The sequence below is a fragment of the Aethalodelphis obliquidens genome, unplaced genomic scaffold, assembly GCF_003676395.1.
Source record: "Aethalodelphis obliquidens isolate GAN/ISIS:26980383/991018 unplaced genomic scaffold, ASM367639v1 scaffold46, whole genome shotgun sequence".
Lineage (NCBI taxonomy): Eukaryota > Metazoa > Chordata > Mammalia > Artiodactyla > Delphinidae > Aethalodelphis > Aethalodelphis obliquidens.
In genome coordinates this window covers 1,851,445-1,864,896 of record NW_020837990.1, presented here as the reverse complement: position 1 = coordinate 1,864,896, position 13,452 = coordinate 1,851,445, and the positions used below count along the sequence as shown (strand labels likewise).

General features: G+C 42.8%; 1 protein-coding gene across 2 annotated transcripts in view; it reads right to left on the bottom strand.

The window, feature by feature from the left end:
* BSX (brain specific homeobox) overlaps nucleotides 1-13,452 on the bottom strand; it is a 36,980-nt gene that overhangs the window by 4,120 nt on the left and 19,408 nt on the right. The window contains exon 1 of one of the 2 annotated variants that reach the window (XM_027081985.1): nucleotides 461-3,772. The exons of the other annotated variant lie outside the window; for it this stretch is intronic. Within the exon in view, the coding sequence (XP_026937786.1) occupies nucleotides 461-722 (262 nt within the window). The 5' untranslated portion in view covers nucleotides 723-3,772. Of the gene's footprint in view, nucleotides 1-460; nucleotides 3,773-13,452 lie in introns of those variants that run through there. 2 annotated transcript variants of the gene reach the window in all.

The window sequence follows — 13,452 nt, the reverse complement described above, 5'->3', positions numbered from 1 at the left end:
CTCAGCGCCTGGGAGGAGAGAGCTGGCCCCACTGGAGCCTTTTGAGCTTCTGGGCTGGAAAGTTGAGTTCCTTTCCGTGGGGTGGGATAGTCAGGGGTCTCCCTCAGAGTGGGAGAGGTAGGGATGGGGACCGAGAGATGGACCAGAGTGGCCAGGAAGACCAAGAGAAAGGAAACTGAACACTGCCCGTCAAGAATATCGACAAATCTGCAGCTACCTCTTGGCTCGGCACGTCTCCTCCGTTATAGAAAGTGAGGAGTGACCCTGGATTGGCCTCAAGGGAGCTCCCTGTGTTCTCAGCCATATCCCCAACCTTCCACTGTCACTTAGGGAAGGAGGCCCAGCCAAGCCAGGCCCAGCCAGCTCTGGCCTTTCCTCTCATCCGTCACAGGCTTAGGGTCTATGCTGGAAGACGTGCTCTCTCTCTCTCTCCCCATACCTTGAGACCCCTGTTACTTACCCGCGGTGGTGAGGAAATAAGGGTGGTGGTGGTCTCCCTTATGTAGAGGGTGATGGGGGTGAGGGGCCAGGAGGGTGGGTGTGGGCATGAGGGGGTAGCCATAGTCTAGCAGAGGCACCCGGGAGGCCAGAGAGCTGGTGAAGTGGTCAGAGGCCACCTCCCTTAGCGGCTTGGGCTTGTGCAGCAGGATGTCCTCGATGAAGAAGGACGTGGGCCTCTGAGATGACGCCGGGTGTAGAGGGGAGGTGAAGTTGAGATTCATCTTGAACCGAGCGCCTGCCACAGGGCGGGGGCCGGGGACGACGAGTAGGAAGCAGGCAGCGTCTCAGCACGCCTGGTCGAGAGCCAACCACCCTCGAGGCTCGGATCCCTGATGCTCTCTCCTCGGCCTGGGCTACCCCCGGCGCTGGAGAGGCAGGAAGATAAGCTCTTGGGTAGGTTGGGTCTAAGTGTAGGAGAATTGGCAGCTTGGAGAGGGGAGTCGGGACAGCCAATGGCAAGGCTGCCAGAGGCAGAGGGGAGGGTGCGGTGGGCGCGGGGCGGGGCGGGGAGCTGTCCGCGGTGCTGAATACGACCGGCCAGGCCCGGGGAGAGTGCAGCCGAGCGGACCGGGTCCTTGCTCCTACCAGGTTTCTCGACCTCAGTTTCTGCCCGCCACGGCAGGAGCTGCCTAGCTCCCGGCCGTTTTTTAAAGAAAACGAAAGAGATAAAGTCTCTACCCTCGGACAAACTCCTCTTTAGAGAGCAGAAGGCATTTAAAGGGCCCCGAAGCAACAGGAATAAAGCACTTATTTCAGCACTGGGGCCAGGGCTTTAAAACTTTAGAGAAATGATAGCACAGGGGGAAGAGGAGAAGTGAGGAGAGAGTCCATATCCGCTAGACCCACCTTAAGTTGATGACTGAGGGATGACTGGATTGTCGAGGTAAATAAATAAAACGTTGATGATGATCATAACATTCTTTACCTCCGTTTTAGAGGATGGTGTGAGGAAAGTTATACCTACATTAGTCAATTAATTTGATCTGTGTAAATATGTCCAAAACTACCTCTTAAATGCCAGCCTCCACCTCCTCTCAAATTTCCATTACTTTCTCCTCATTCCGCTCACATAGGCTGCTATTTCTGCTATACTATCCTTTTCAGCCCTAGCGCCCCCCCCCCAAATAATTGTACTGTGTTTTTGTTTCCCATTCCCTTTTGCAGCCTTTCTTTTCATTTTCCTCCCTCCCAATCTTTTGTTTTCTAATGTTTGTCTTTTTCAAATCTGTCACATTTATTTCCCTGGAGTCAATTTGCTAAAATTAAGGTGATCATCTACAGCACAGCAGGGGTAATTTCAGCTCGCATCTCCGAAAATTGCTCTAATTATTGATGTTAAACTCAGGGAAATTAAAAGAAGCCACTTCTCTTCCATCTCCCCATTTTTAAGCTCTAATTTGTTGAAATCTAGTCATCATCACAATTCCAATCACCACTGCTAATAGTAAAAGTGTTTTAATAGAGACTGAGTCCTCACAACCCATGCTATTAGATAATTAGAGGAGGTGTTAGGAAGCCAAGTGCTAATCCTTGGGCGCACGGGTAGGATTTCCATCTGATCTAGCAGGTAGAACAAATTAATTACCAGAATCAATTAGGCCCCAAACTACAGAGCTCCAAGAAGTGGGAGCGTCGTATTCCATACGGATGAACTGGTAAATGGTAAACAGATGAGGAGAGCCAGAAGAAGGAGGACGAAGGGGGAAATAACTTTAAAATAAGCTCTTGGCAAGTAAGCCTCTAAACGAAGTCAGAACTCTTTGTCCTGGAGTGAGAAATGTGATCTTTTTAAAGTTTATAATTGTAAGAACTGAAGACCGGAAAGCAGGTGGCCACGGAGAGGGAACATAGAAGACTTCCAGGGGCGTTGCTTGGTCTTTAGTCCTGGTCCAGTCATCTCCCGCAGGACCAAAGGAAGACCCAGGAGACTCGTGAAGAGGGGACTGTCCACACTTTACCCACATCCACCCTGCTGCCAGCGAGCGCTTACTCTTTCCTGTGAGTGGAAACCGAGGCATCCTGTCTCCTAAGACCCTAAAGGATTAGAGGCTATTGAGGGCGTGGCGGGTTTACAACCAGAAGTAGCCTCTGTAGAGAGCCTTCCCGAGCCGGCGCGCGCTTACACTCCATCCCTACACAGACCGAGCACAGATTTGCACCCAGCCTTGGGGGTGGGATTTTAGCTTCACTCTGGGGGCAGGGACTAACTTCTGTCTCAGAAACAGAAATGACAAGATTACTGAATGTCCCTTGGGACCAGGGGCAGTAAAAAACGCCTTTGGGTAGCAGTTACCTTGGAGCCAAGGCGCTACAAACCCTTTCTCAGAATTCATCCTTACACGTCCCCCGGAGTGTTCGAGGGACCCGAGGAGGGAAGGGAAGGGGCGGGGTAGACAGCCTGCTCAGTCCTTACCCTCCCCCTTATTTCATATACTTTTATTTCACATTCCCTGCTGTCCCCCAAAGCTAAGGCTATCTCCCCAGGCCCTGCTCGCTGGCCAAGACGCGCGGGAGGAGGGGCCGACTGCCCACGCTCCCCTTTCTCTACTTCTGCTCATGCCAGAACCCGCCTGCCCAAGAGCCTAGCACTGCCGAGGGAGACTTTCCCTCGGGAGTCCGGCTCTCCAGCCTCCGCCTCCGCCCCAGTGGGAACCTAGGAAGTGAGAGACGGAGGGAGGAAGCTGGACAGCTCTGGGAAGTGGAAGGACTTCCAGGACTGCGGGAGTTTTCCTTCCCTCTCCCCTTTCAACGATGCTGGGAAACCAAGCTCCGTGGCTGAGAGAGTGCGACCCGCCGTCCGCACCAATGCAGGCCCCTGGGGGCGCGGAGGCAGGAACAGGGGGATCGGAAGTGAGGCAGAGACAGGGATTCCTCGGTCGCCACCCTTGTCCATTAAGGAGAACCCCTTATCCCAGCGCACTCAGATAATCCCAGCTGGGCTCGCCAAGGGGGCTATGGGGCCTGAGCACAGCGCAAGGGGCAGGCTGTGCACGCGGGGCTTGTCCTGGAGAAGTTCCTTTCGGGTCCCGGCCTCACATTCCTCTAAGAGTTACGACCCAGACCCTCGGGGAAATCGCGAGGTGAAGAAAGCTGGCACGTTTCTCTCTGATGCTGGCGCTCTGGCCTGGCCCATCCTTCTTCCCCGGTGGGGTGAAGGAGGCCCCCAAGGTGCCCAGCCCCATCTTGAGAATCAATTCGGGTAAGTCTTAGGGTAGAAGGAAGAGGCATTCCAGAGCCAACAGGCCTCCCTCTTCCCTCCACTCCCGCCAGCCCAGGTAAGGAGTAAATGTCATATTTTTATATAGCTTGCAAACAGTTTGCCCCTTAAAAGCAGAAATATTTCATTGCCTAGATTATCTCTAAAGTCTAGACCAACGATGTCTAATAAAAATATAAATCAAGCCACATAAGTCATTTAAATTTTTCTACTAGTCACGTTTAAAAAGTAGGAGGAAACAGGAGAAATAGTAATGTATTTCACTTAACCCCAATATATCAAAAATATTATTATTCAACATATAATCAATATAAGTATCATTGAGATTTTTTTTTGCATTCCTTTTTTTATACTAAACCTTCAAAATCCACTGTGTATTTTACACTTACTGCACATCTCAGTTCAGGAGTTCCGACTAGCCACATTTCAAGCGCTCAATAACCACATATGGCAAATGGTTACCTATTGGACAGCATGTGTCTAGTAAATTGCCATAATTCCATTTACCCTTTTCCAATGTAGGTAGACACACATAGAAAACGGAAAGCAGGGCTTCCCTGGTGGCACAGTGGTTAAGAATCCGACTGCCAATGCAGGGGACACGGGTTTGAGCCCTGGTCCGGGAAGATCCCACATGCTGCGGTGCAACTAAGCCCGTGTGCCACAACTACTGAGCCTGCACTCTAGAGCCCGTGAGCCACAACTACTGAGCCCCCACGCCTAGAGCCCGCAAGCCACAACTACTGAGCCCGTGCACCTAGAGCCCGTGCTCCGCAACAAGAGAAGCCACCACAATGAGAAGCACACACACTGCAATGAAGAGTAGCCCCCGCTCGCCGCAACTAGAGAAAGCCAGCGTGCAGCAAGAAGACCCAACGCAGCCAAAAATAAATAAGTAAATTTTTAAAAAATGGAAAGCAGTTGCTGAAGCCAGCCTAGCACATTCTCAATACTTGCCCTTCATCTATCCACTATATTCTATTATTGTGAACATTCATTGAGCATCTACTATCTTCCAGGGTACTCACTACCTGTCTTTGCAAGCTTTCACCAAGCTTTAGGAGATTAAATAAATGCAATCTCGTTACATTTATTTCTCATTCTCATTTGACCGAAATTGATCACCTGGAGCCAGCAGGCTATAACCGTATGCAAGGCAGACACGTAAAACCAGATCCCCTTCACTGCTCTGAGCAAAAGTTAAGGATCAAATAAATTTTCCCCCACCCAACCCACAAGACCCGATCGAGCTCCTGTTTATGGTTTCATCTGAAGAATTATTAATTTAAAGAGAGAAAATACATGTTTTTCAGGGAGCTGATAATTAAACAGGCCTTCTCTCTTTCATGTCAGCCTCATCTAAAACTGTCATCTGAACTGGGACTTAGTTTTCCGAAAAGATAACCCTATTGATGATCAAAGGAAGAAACTGATTCCATTAGCCAAGGTGCCTATACTGCGGCCTTCAAAATAAAGGGAGAAATGTATTTTAGAAGGATCTGAGCAACACACTTTACTCATAACATTTTGTATTATATTGCTTGTTGCCTGTTTCAACTTACCTTCTATCTGAGTACTTTATTTTAAGCACTACCAAAGTGGATGACATGCCTAGAAAAAGAACAGGAGTCACTGAATGCTTCCTGCAAATGCATCTTCAAATAGTGCTTTTACAGCGAAAATTAGAATGTGAATTCTATGAGAACACATTCAAGGATAGGGTATTCAAATCACAATATTCCTAACATAAGGAGGACTAACTCTATCCGGTTTGCTCGTTCAGGACAAGGTCAGTCTGAAGAGTTAAAAAACTTTCATTTTATTTCTTTCTTTAAGTTTTCTATGCTGCTGCCTTTGGCATCTCAATTCAAAACATGCTTCAAAAAGTGACAGAAAAAAAACACCTGAAGTTAAAGGTTTGAAATACGAGAGATTACCTATCATTTCTTAATACTCTAAGAGGCATATAGTGGAATAAGAATGATGTTTGAATAGGTTTCTTATTAGTATTCCACCATTTCCTCACTGAGTCCCTAGAAGAGTAGCCAAGTGTATTACCAGAGGAAAAAACCCAATAAGCTAACAAAATGTCTTTTAAGTATTCTTTTCTCCCATTCCAAACTATTCAAATTCTATGTCAGATTTTAAATTTAGCACCTACTAGCACAATGTACTTTAAACAATACAAAATTAGTATGCATAGTTTTAAAAATAAAAGTTCATGAATTGCTACCATAATACAATGTGAATTTCTAATGTTAGAGATTGTAAGACCCTTTCAAACTCTATTATTGGGTATAGAAATTTGTAAACATTTCCAAAAGGACTATGTACATGGAACTAAATATTTGGTATGTTTTGTTAAAATGCTGGGCCTTTTATATTTTGTTTGAGAATACTGTTCATGAAACAGATTGATATTTATGATATTTATTCTTTAAACTCTCATTGGTAATGCAATCAAGTTAGTGGACCAAAAAAATGGGAGGTACAAATGTTGTCACTATAAGAGAGTAATATTGGGCTTCCCTGGTGGCGCAGTGGTTGGGAGTCTGCCTGCCAATGCAGGGGACACGGTTCGAGCCCTGGTCTGGGGAGATCCCACATGCCGCGGAGCAACTGTGCCCGTGAGCCACAATTACTGAGCCTGCGCATCTGGAGCCTGTGCTCCGCAACGACAGAGGCCGCGATAGTGAGAGGCTTGCGCACCGCAATGAAGAGTGACCCCCGCTTGCCACAACTGGAGACAGCCCATGCACAGAAACGAAGACCCAACACAGCCATAAATAAATAAATACATACATTTAAAAAAAAAAAAAGAGAATAATATTGAATTTGTCTTACAGTGACCAAGATGGTAGATAATCTGTGTATAACATAAAAACCTGGAAGTCAGAGAAGAAAACATTGATTAAAAAATTAACTAATTTTTAAAAATTCTGCATGGCAAAAGTTATCATAAGCAAAGGAAAAAGACAAACAATAAACTGGGAGAAAGTGTTTGCAACTCATATCCCAGACACAAGGATAATTCCTTATATATAAAAAGTTCCTACAAATCAATAAAAAAAAAATCAAGAGTACAATTTAAAAATGGGCAAAGGATTGAAAGAGTTCACCAAAAAGAAAATATAAATAAATGGCTGTTAAGCATTTTAAAAGATGCTAACAATAATACTAAAAATAAGACTAATAATAGATTACACTGAGACATCATTAACCTGTCGAATAAAAAATTTTTTAAATCTAATTGCCCACTCTGTTGGCAAAGCTGCGGGGGAAAGAATCACTCTCATATATTGATGCAAGGAATGCAAATTTGTACAATCTCCATTGAGAACAATTTAGTAATATATATCAAAATTACAAATGCACATTGTAATTTATCCAACAGATATGATTTGCACATCATGGCTAAATTACACAAACCCAGAACAAAAGGAACTCTAGGATGTATTTTTAAGTGAAAAGAGCAAAGTATGCTAACATTTGTTTTAAAGGGGGAAGGATGGGGAAAACTACACAAATTTGATTACATATTCTATATATACCTCTGGAAAGATACAAAAGAAACTCATAGCATTAGTTGCCATTAGGGACTGAGGTCCTGGGGACTTGATGGGAAGCAGGTTTTTCCCTAATTGCCCTTTTTGTATCTTTTGAGTAAGAATCATATGAATGTAATATTTATTCAAAAGTCATTTTAAAATTAAAATATAAAAGAAAAAAGAATTATTTTACTTTAACCCCAAAATGTTCAAATCAAAATTCACTACATTATTTTTATTATGATTTTAGCTTTTCTCCATAAGTTACTGGACCCAAATTAGAACATAGTTGTTTTTAATTGATATTTGCCTATAAGGGACATGAAACTTTTATTCCTTAGTAAAAGTTCTGCAAGTCTTTATTTTCATATAAACTATACGTGATTTCAAAGTTGATCACACACCTCACTCTCATCCATAAATTAAGAATAATATCAATTTAATCACTTAAAGAAAGTCTTTGAAGAATATTTTTTAGCAATTTCAATGATGGCACTATGGATAATGAGGTGAACTTCTTGCATTTATATTATACATCATATATTTTGCTCTGCCTTCTCATTTGAGTATCACAACTCTTCCTTATTACATACAAAGAAACAGAAGATCACTTAGGTAGAGTCATGAGCTCAAGATCATTCAGCTTTGTACGCTAGGATTTGAACTCAGGTTTATCTGACCCCAGTGTCCATACTCTCTTCATTCCAACCACATTATCTTTGAAAAATAGACAAGTAAAGCAATAATAGGTGCTGCTTTTTTCTCATCTGGAATGGAACTTGAAACTATCGCCCTTGATTTAAGAGTGCAATCTCCCCAAATCTTCTCATTGGAGGATTTATAAATTCATACCATGACCTGTAATAACTAGAACCAGAAAGGATGTTTTAAAGTTTTAACTTTGGAATATGAACACACACACACACACACACACACACACACACACACACATATACACTTCAAGATGTTGAGGGCAGTATACATAACCAGTTGAAAATAGAACAGGGTTTAGAGTCAGACAGACTGAGATTAGAGATCTGGCTCCATCACTGCTGAATACTAGCTGTATGACTGTGGAAATTTTGTTTAATCCCTCGAAGCTCTATTGCTCTCCATTGTAAAATGGGGACAATATTTGTATCTCACAGGGTAGTTTTGGAGAGAATTTAAGGTAATGGGTATGTGTCACTTACGTCTCAATTTTATTTATTTATTTATTTAGGCTGCGCTGCTGCGTGTGGCTTGTGGGATCTTAGTTCACCGACCAGGGATGGAACTGGGGCCCTAGCAGTGAAAGCGCCAAGTCCTAACCCCAGGACCACCAGGGAATTCCTGCATCTCAATTTTTCAAAGGTAATATATGTAATGCATTTTGCTCAGTGCCTGGCACACAGCTAATGCTTAATAAGTAGCCCTGCTACTGGTGATGATGATGGTGATACTGCAGGTGGTGGTGGTTATGGTGACAGTCGTGCTGATGGAGGTGGTGATGGAGACGGTGGTAGTGGTGATGCTGGTGGTGATAAAGGCAAGCACAGATGATCAATACTGGAACCCTAGGGCTACCACGGACATGAGTGAATAATGAATCCAACACCGTGTCGCTACATAAAAGCAGGCTTATGTAATCTTAGGAAGAGTTTCTTGTCAAGAAAAAAAAAAACCAATGTATTGGGAAGGTGGTGATGAGTACAAGCTATGAGGGAGTGGTCTCCTAGATACAAATGGGGAATAGCTATTTAGCTCTAGAAGATACCTTGAAGATGATTTTGAGAAAGATGATGCCTTCTTATTGGATGGCTGCACTCTTCATGTTCCTACTTTCCCCCAGACAGGGTTCGAAAACATTAAATTAGAACATGATATCCACACCAGGTCTATTTTCTTCTGGTGGAGGGTGGGGAGAACCAATCATACAAAGACTACTTACTGAGTGTCTACCAGGTACCTTACCTTTGCTAGGCTCCCTGTGAGGTGGTTTGGAGAGATAGGGTAGAGAAGTGCAGGGAACAAAGACATGTCGGAAAAGCGTAAGCCTTATTTCCTCTTGAAATACACACACACCTCAACACATGAAACTAAAAACATGTAAAACGAACAACCAACCGAGAGATTCTCTGTGCATTTTACTTAATTAGCAAAATATTTTCATCACTGAGATGATGCAGGCTCAACTGTAACTAGGAGAGAAAATTATATTGGGAGACAGTGAAGCCAAGAGCTCTGTGATTTATTCCGTTTACATCTGCAAACATTTACTGAACATGTACCTTATAAAAACGTGAGTGTGCATTTGGAGGCTTTTTCTCATACGTATATATCTTGCCTCCACTTTTAAGCCATGGATTTAATTTTATCTACTGTGTCTTTAATATTTTCCAGTATTGGAATCCCCCAAAATTGACACGAAAATATTTCTATAATTGACTGCAGTATTATTTGACAGTTACCAGGTAAGAGAATAATTTAGTGCAGGTTACCAGAGCCCTCCTTATTGGCTGGAAGGTGGGCAGCCCCTCAAGATGGTGTGGTAATACCATGTGCTTTTTAAACAAATACCATGTGATTTTTGGGGGGGAAAGAAATATGGACTGGCAAGTGTAGGGAAATCTCTTCAAAACTAAACTAAAACACAGCCTCCACTTTGTACTCTGAGGTCTTAGCCTCGCAAAACTTGATTATTAAAAATTGCTTTCATCTGTCTTCTTTTGGGAAGGATCATCCTTATCACCTCCCATCTACGTAGATAATTTCCATTCAAATCTAGATCCAGTTCATACCCTTTTCCCTCAGAAAACCACTCTGGTCCACAGTATTTAATCACCATGCAATTAGCAGATATTCTATTCATTGAGCTTTTGGAATAGGCTAAATACTACATTGATATGTTTTATCTCTTTTTACGGCCAGGTTCTGTTTTTCCAACTAGATTACGTATCATTTTTTTTCTATAGGAAATATATTCAAATAATGCAAAGTGAAAAATCATAGAAGTTACAAAGTGAAAATTTTTCCCATCCCATTCTTCCAGCCACCCAATACATTATTTTGTGAATTAATAAATAAATGTATAAGTGAAATATAAATATGTAATATATATAAATTTTTCCTCTCACATACACACATCCTTTCTCTCTTTTTTTTTTTTTTTTGCGGTACGTGGGCCTCTCACTGTTGTGGCCTCTCCCTTGCGGAGCACTGGCTCCGGACGCGCACGCTCAGCGGCCATGGCTCCCAGGCCCATCCGCTCCGCGGCATGTGGGATCTTCCCGGACCAGGAAGATGTCCCCTGCATCGGCAGGTGGACTCTCAACCACTGCGCCGCCAGAGAAGCCCCCTTTCTCTTTTTATACAAATTCTTTTGCATTTTGGTTTTTCTACATAACTTTTTTTTGGTTGCACATTATAACATTTATGGACGACCAGGATTTTATTTAACTAGTCCCCTTCGATGATAATAAGATATTTAGGATGTTTCCAGTCTTTTGCTATTACAAACAATGCTGCAATAAATAACCATACACATATATTATTTTGCACATAGGCAAGTATGTCTATAGGAATTCTTAGATGATAAATTGCTGGATCAAGTTTGTAATTCTCACTGGCTTTGCCAAATTGTACCCCATAAAGATAGTATCAGTGTATACTTTTTTCTGTAGCACATCAGAGAGCCCCAGGTGATTCTCATGCAACTGATCTAAGGACAATACTCTCGTGTTTACTAGGTCACTTAACCCTTGAAGGCCTTAGTTACTCTATCTGCAAAGTGGGGATAATGTCACCTACCTCGGAAGACTATTGTAGGACTATTTTTGAGGAAAATATGCAAAAGATCTTTCAAAACTGTCAAGCAGGATGAAAATGTTAATTATTATTAAGGATAATAGCTTCTAGCATTCACTCTGTGATTGGCATTGCATTACATGCTTTACTATATTCTCTCCAAGTTATACAGCAAAGTAAACATAATTAGCTTAGTTTTATATTTCACAGGTGGGTTTGCAGAATTTCTCATTATGTCAAGTTTTTTACTTTATTCACTCAGAACCTCATGTGTCCATCCATTCGTTCATTCATACCTTCAACCAGTGTTTTTTAATATTACTACATCTCTTCCTATGAGGTGCTGCAGAAAACAGGAAACTCTAATGCACATCCTTGGCTCTCACTTGCTGTGAAATAGGGAAACTGGGTTTTGTTAATGGCACCAAAGTAATACCCTTCCGATTACTTGCTGTTTACAAACAAGGAAATGTAACTTTATATAGTGCCATCAGGCTGTCAACATTAAAACCCAGTGATCCATCTTAGCATCCCTAATGGTGGGACAACCAGACATCACACGTGCCCTTGTTGTGATGCTACGTGAAGCACACGTCATTGCCTGTAAAGTGTCCCTGCCACATGTTTAACCTGAACCCAATCAGGCTTAGATCCAACTTTCAGTTACAGAAAATACGAAGGATACAAAAGCAAGCTAAACTCTACTGCATAGAAGCAGTGAGAGAAATCCAGGATTCCATGGGACAATTCCCCATTTCATTCAAAAAGGCAATGCCACAAGGAAAATAAAAATAAAGTGAGGACTGGAGACTTAAGACACAAAATCAAACACTATGTGTGGTCCTTGATTAGATCCTGCTTTGAACGCACCAATCATAAAAAATACTTTTAGAATAATGGAGAAATGTAAGTAAATCTCAGGGGCTGGGTCAAGGGGTATGAAATAAATATGACAAGAGGTTAATAATTGTTAAAATTTAGTGATCAGTACTTGGAAGTTACTTATACTATTTTCTTTGTTTTTCTATTTGTTGAAAATTTCCATAATAAAAAGAAAGAGCAAAAATACCATGCAACCATAAAAAGAAAGTTGGGCAACGGTAAGTTAGTGTATGCTCAGTATCAAGTGTCCAGAAAGCATCACAGAAACATGGACCAAAAGCTTTCTAGGAGTCTAGAAAAAAAAAGATCTCTTGGCCTGAGGTAGGCAAGGAATACTTTATGGGGGAGGTGGGACTTTGGGTGAATGAAACTGAAACATACACGAGGGTCAGTAATCCTAGCAGAGCCAAGACAGTGCCAGTTAAAGACACATTCACAGTAATACTCCTCTCACTGTGGGCTGCAGGAGGGACGCTGGGGGGTCTAACCCTCAGAGATGCCAAGCCCTAGTGCTTAATTTGATATTAAAAGTCCACTCACTGTTGTTCTATGGAGTGAACCCAGAGCCTGATCTCCCGCACAGCTGCAAGCCCCCAGCCGAATAATCAAAGCTAATTACAAACACAAAGGGATGCTCATTTGCAAAGAAATGACCTCCAGCTACTTGTTGCATCAGCCAGAGGTCAACTCAGTCCAACCCAATTAGTACTTTACCCGAGAGATTCCTGTGACATGCTCACCCATGCCAACAGCAGGCTCTCGTCTGAGCCCCAGCAAAACCACCCAGAAGCCTTTGAAAGCCAGAGGGGCATGTTTTCTCTGAAGTTCAATGCCGACCAGTTTTACCAACCCGTATCCCTGAAGAACAAACTCAGTGAGCCCGCATCAAACAAAACAACAGGCGAATGGATAATGTTGCCATTTAAATGCTCTGACTAATGCAGTTCCTGATTTCCCTTCCAAATTAAATGCATTTCGCTTAGTACATTTTCAACAGACGTTACTCATCTGCTCGATTAATGAGTTTGCTGTGAAAGCTACTTCGGTAGCAATTTGAAACAAAAGCATCTCAACGTGACTGAGGCCCCCTTCCCCTTCTCTCTCCATCTTGGCCTCCCTTCCCCCCTCTCCCGCCCCAGCGTAAATGCATCCCCAAACGAGGACGGCGAGGCTGGAGTCCGCGCGGGTTCTGTTCTGTGTCACTACACTACATTAGGAATAAAACCTTCCACTTAAACACTTAAATGAAAACATCGAGAAACTAATTTACTATTTGCAATCACATGATTTAAACCGAAGCTGCCTTCATTTCCTTCCCATTTTGCTTCATATTCAATGTGAGCACACACTAGATTGGTCTATGAAAAGGCTGTCTTCGAATCACAACACTTAAGACCTCTTTCATTTTCTTTTTGATTAAATAATTGAAATTCCTGTCAGGGCCTGCACTTTACTGATGCACAGATTTGGTGTGTGAGGATAAAGACCACTTTTTGTTTGCTGCCTGGGTCTTAAAAG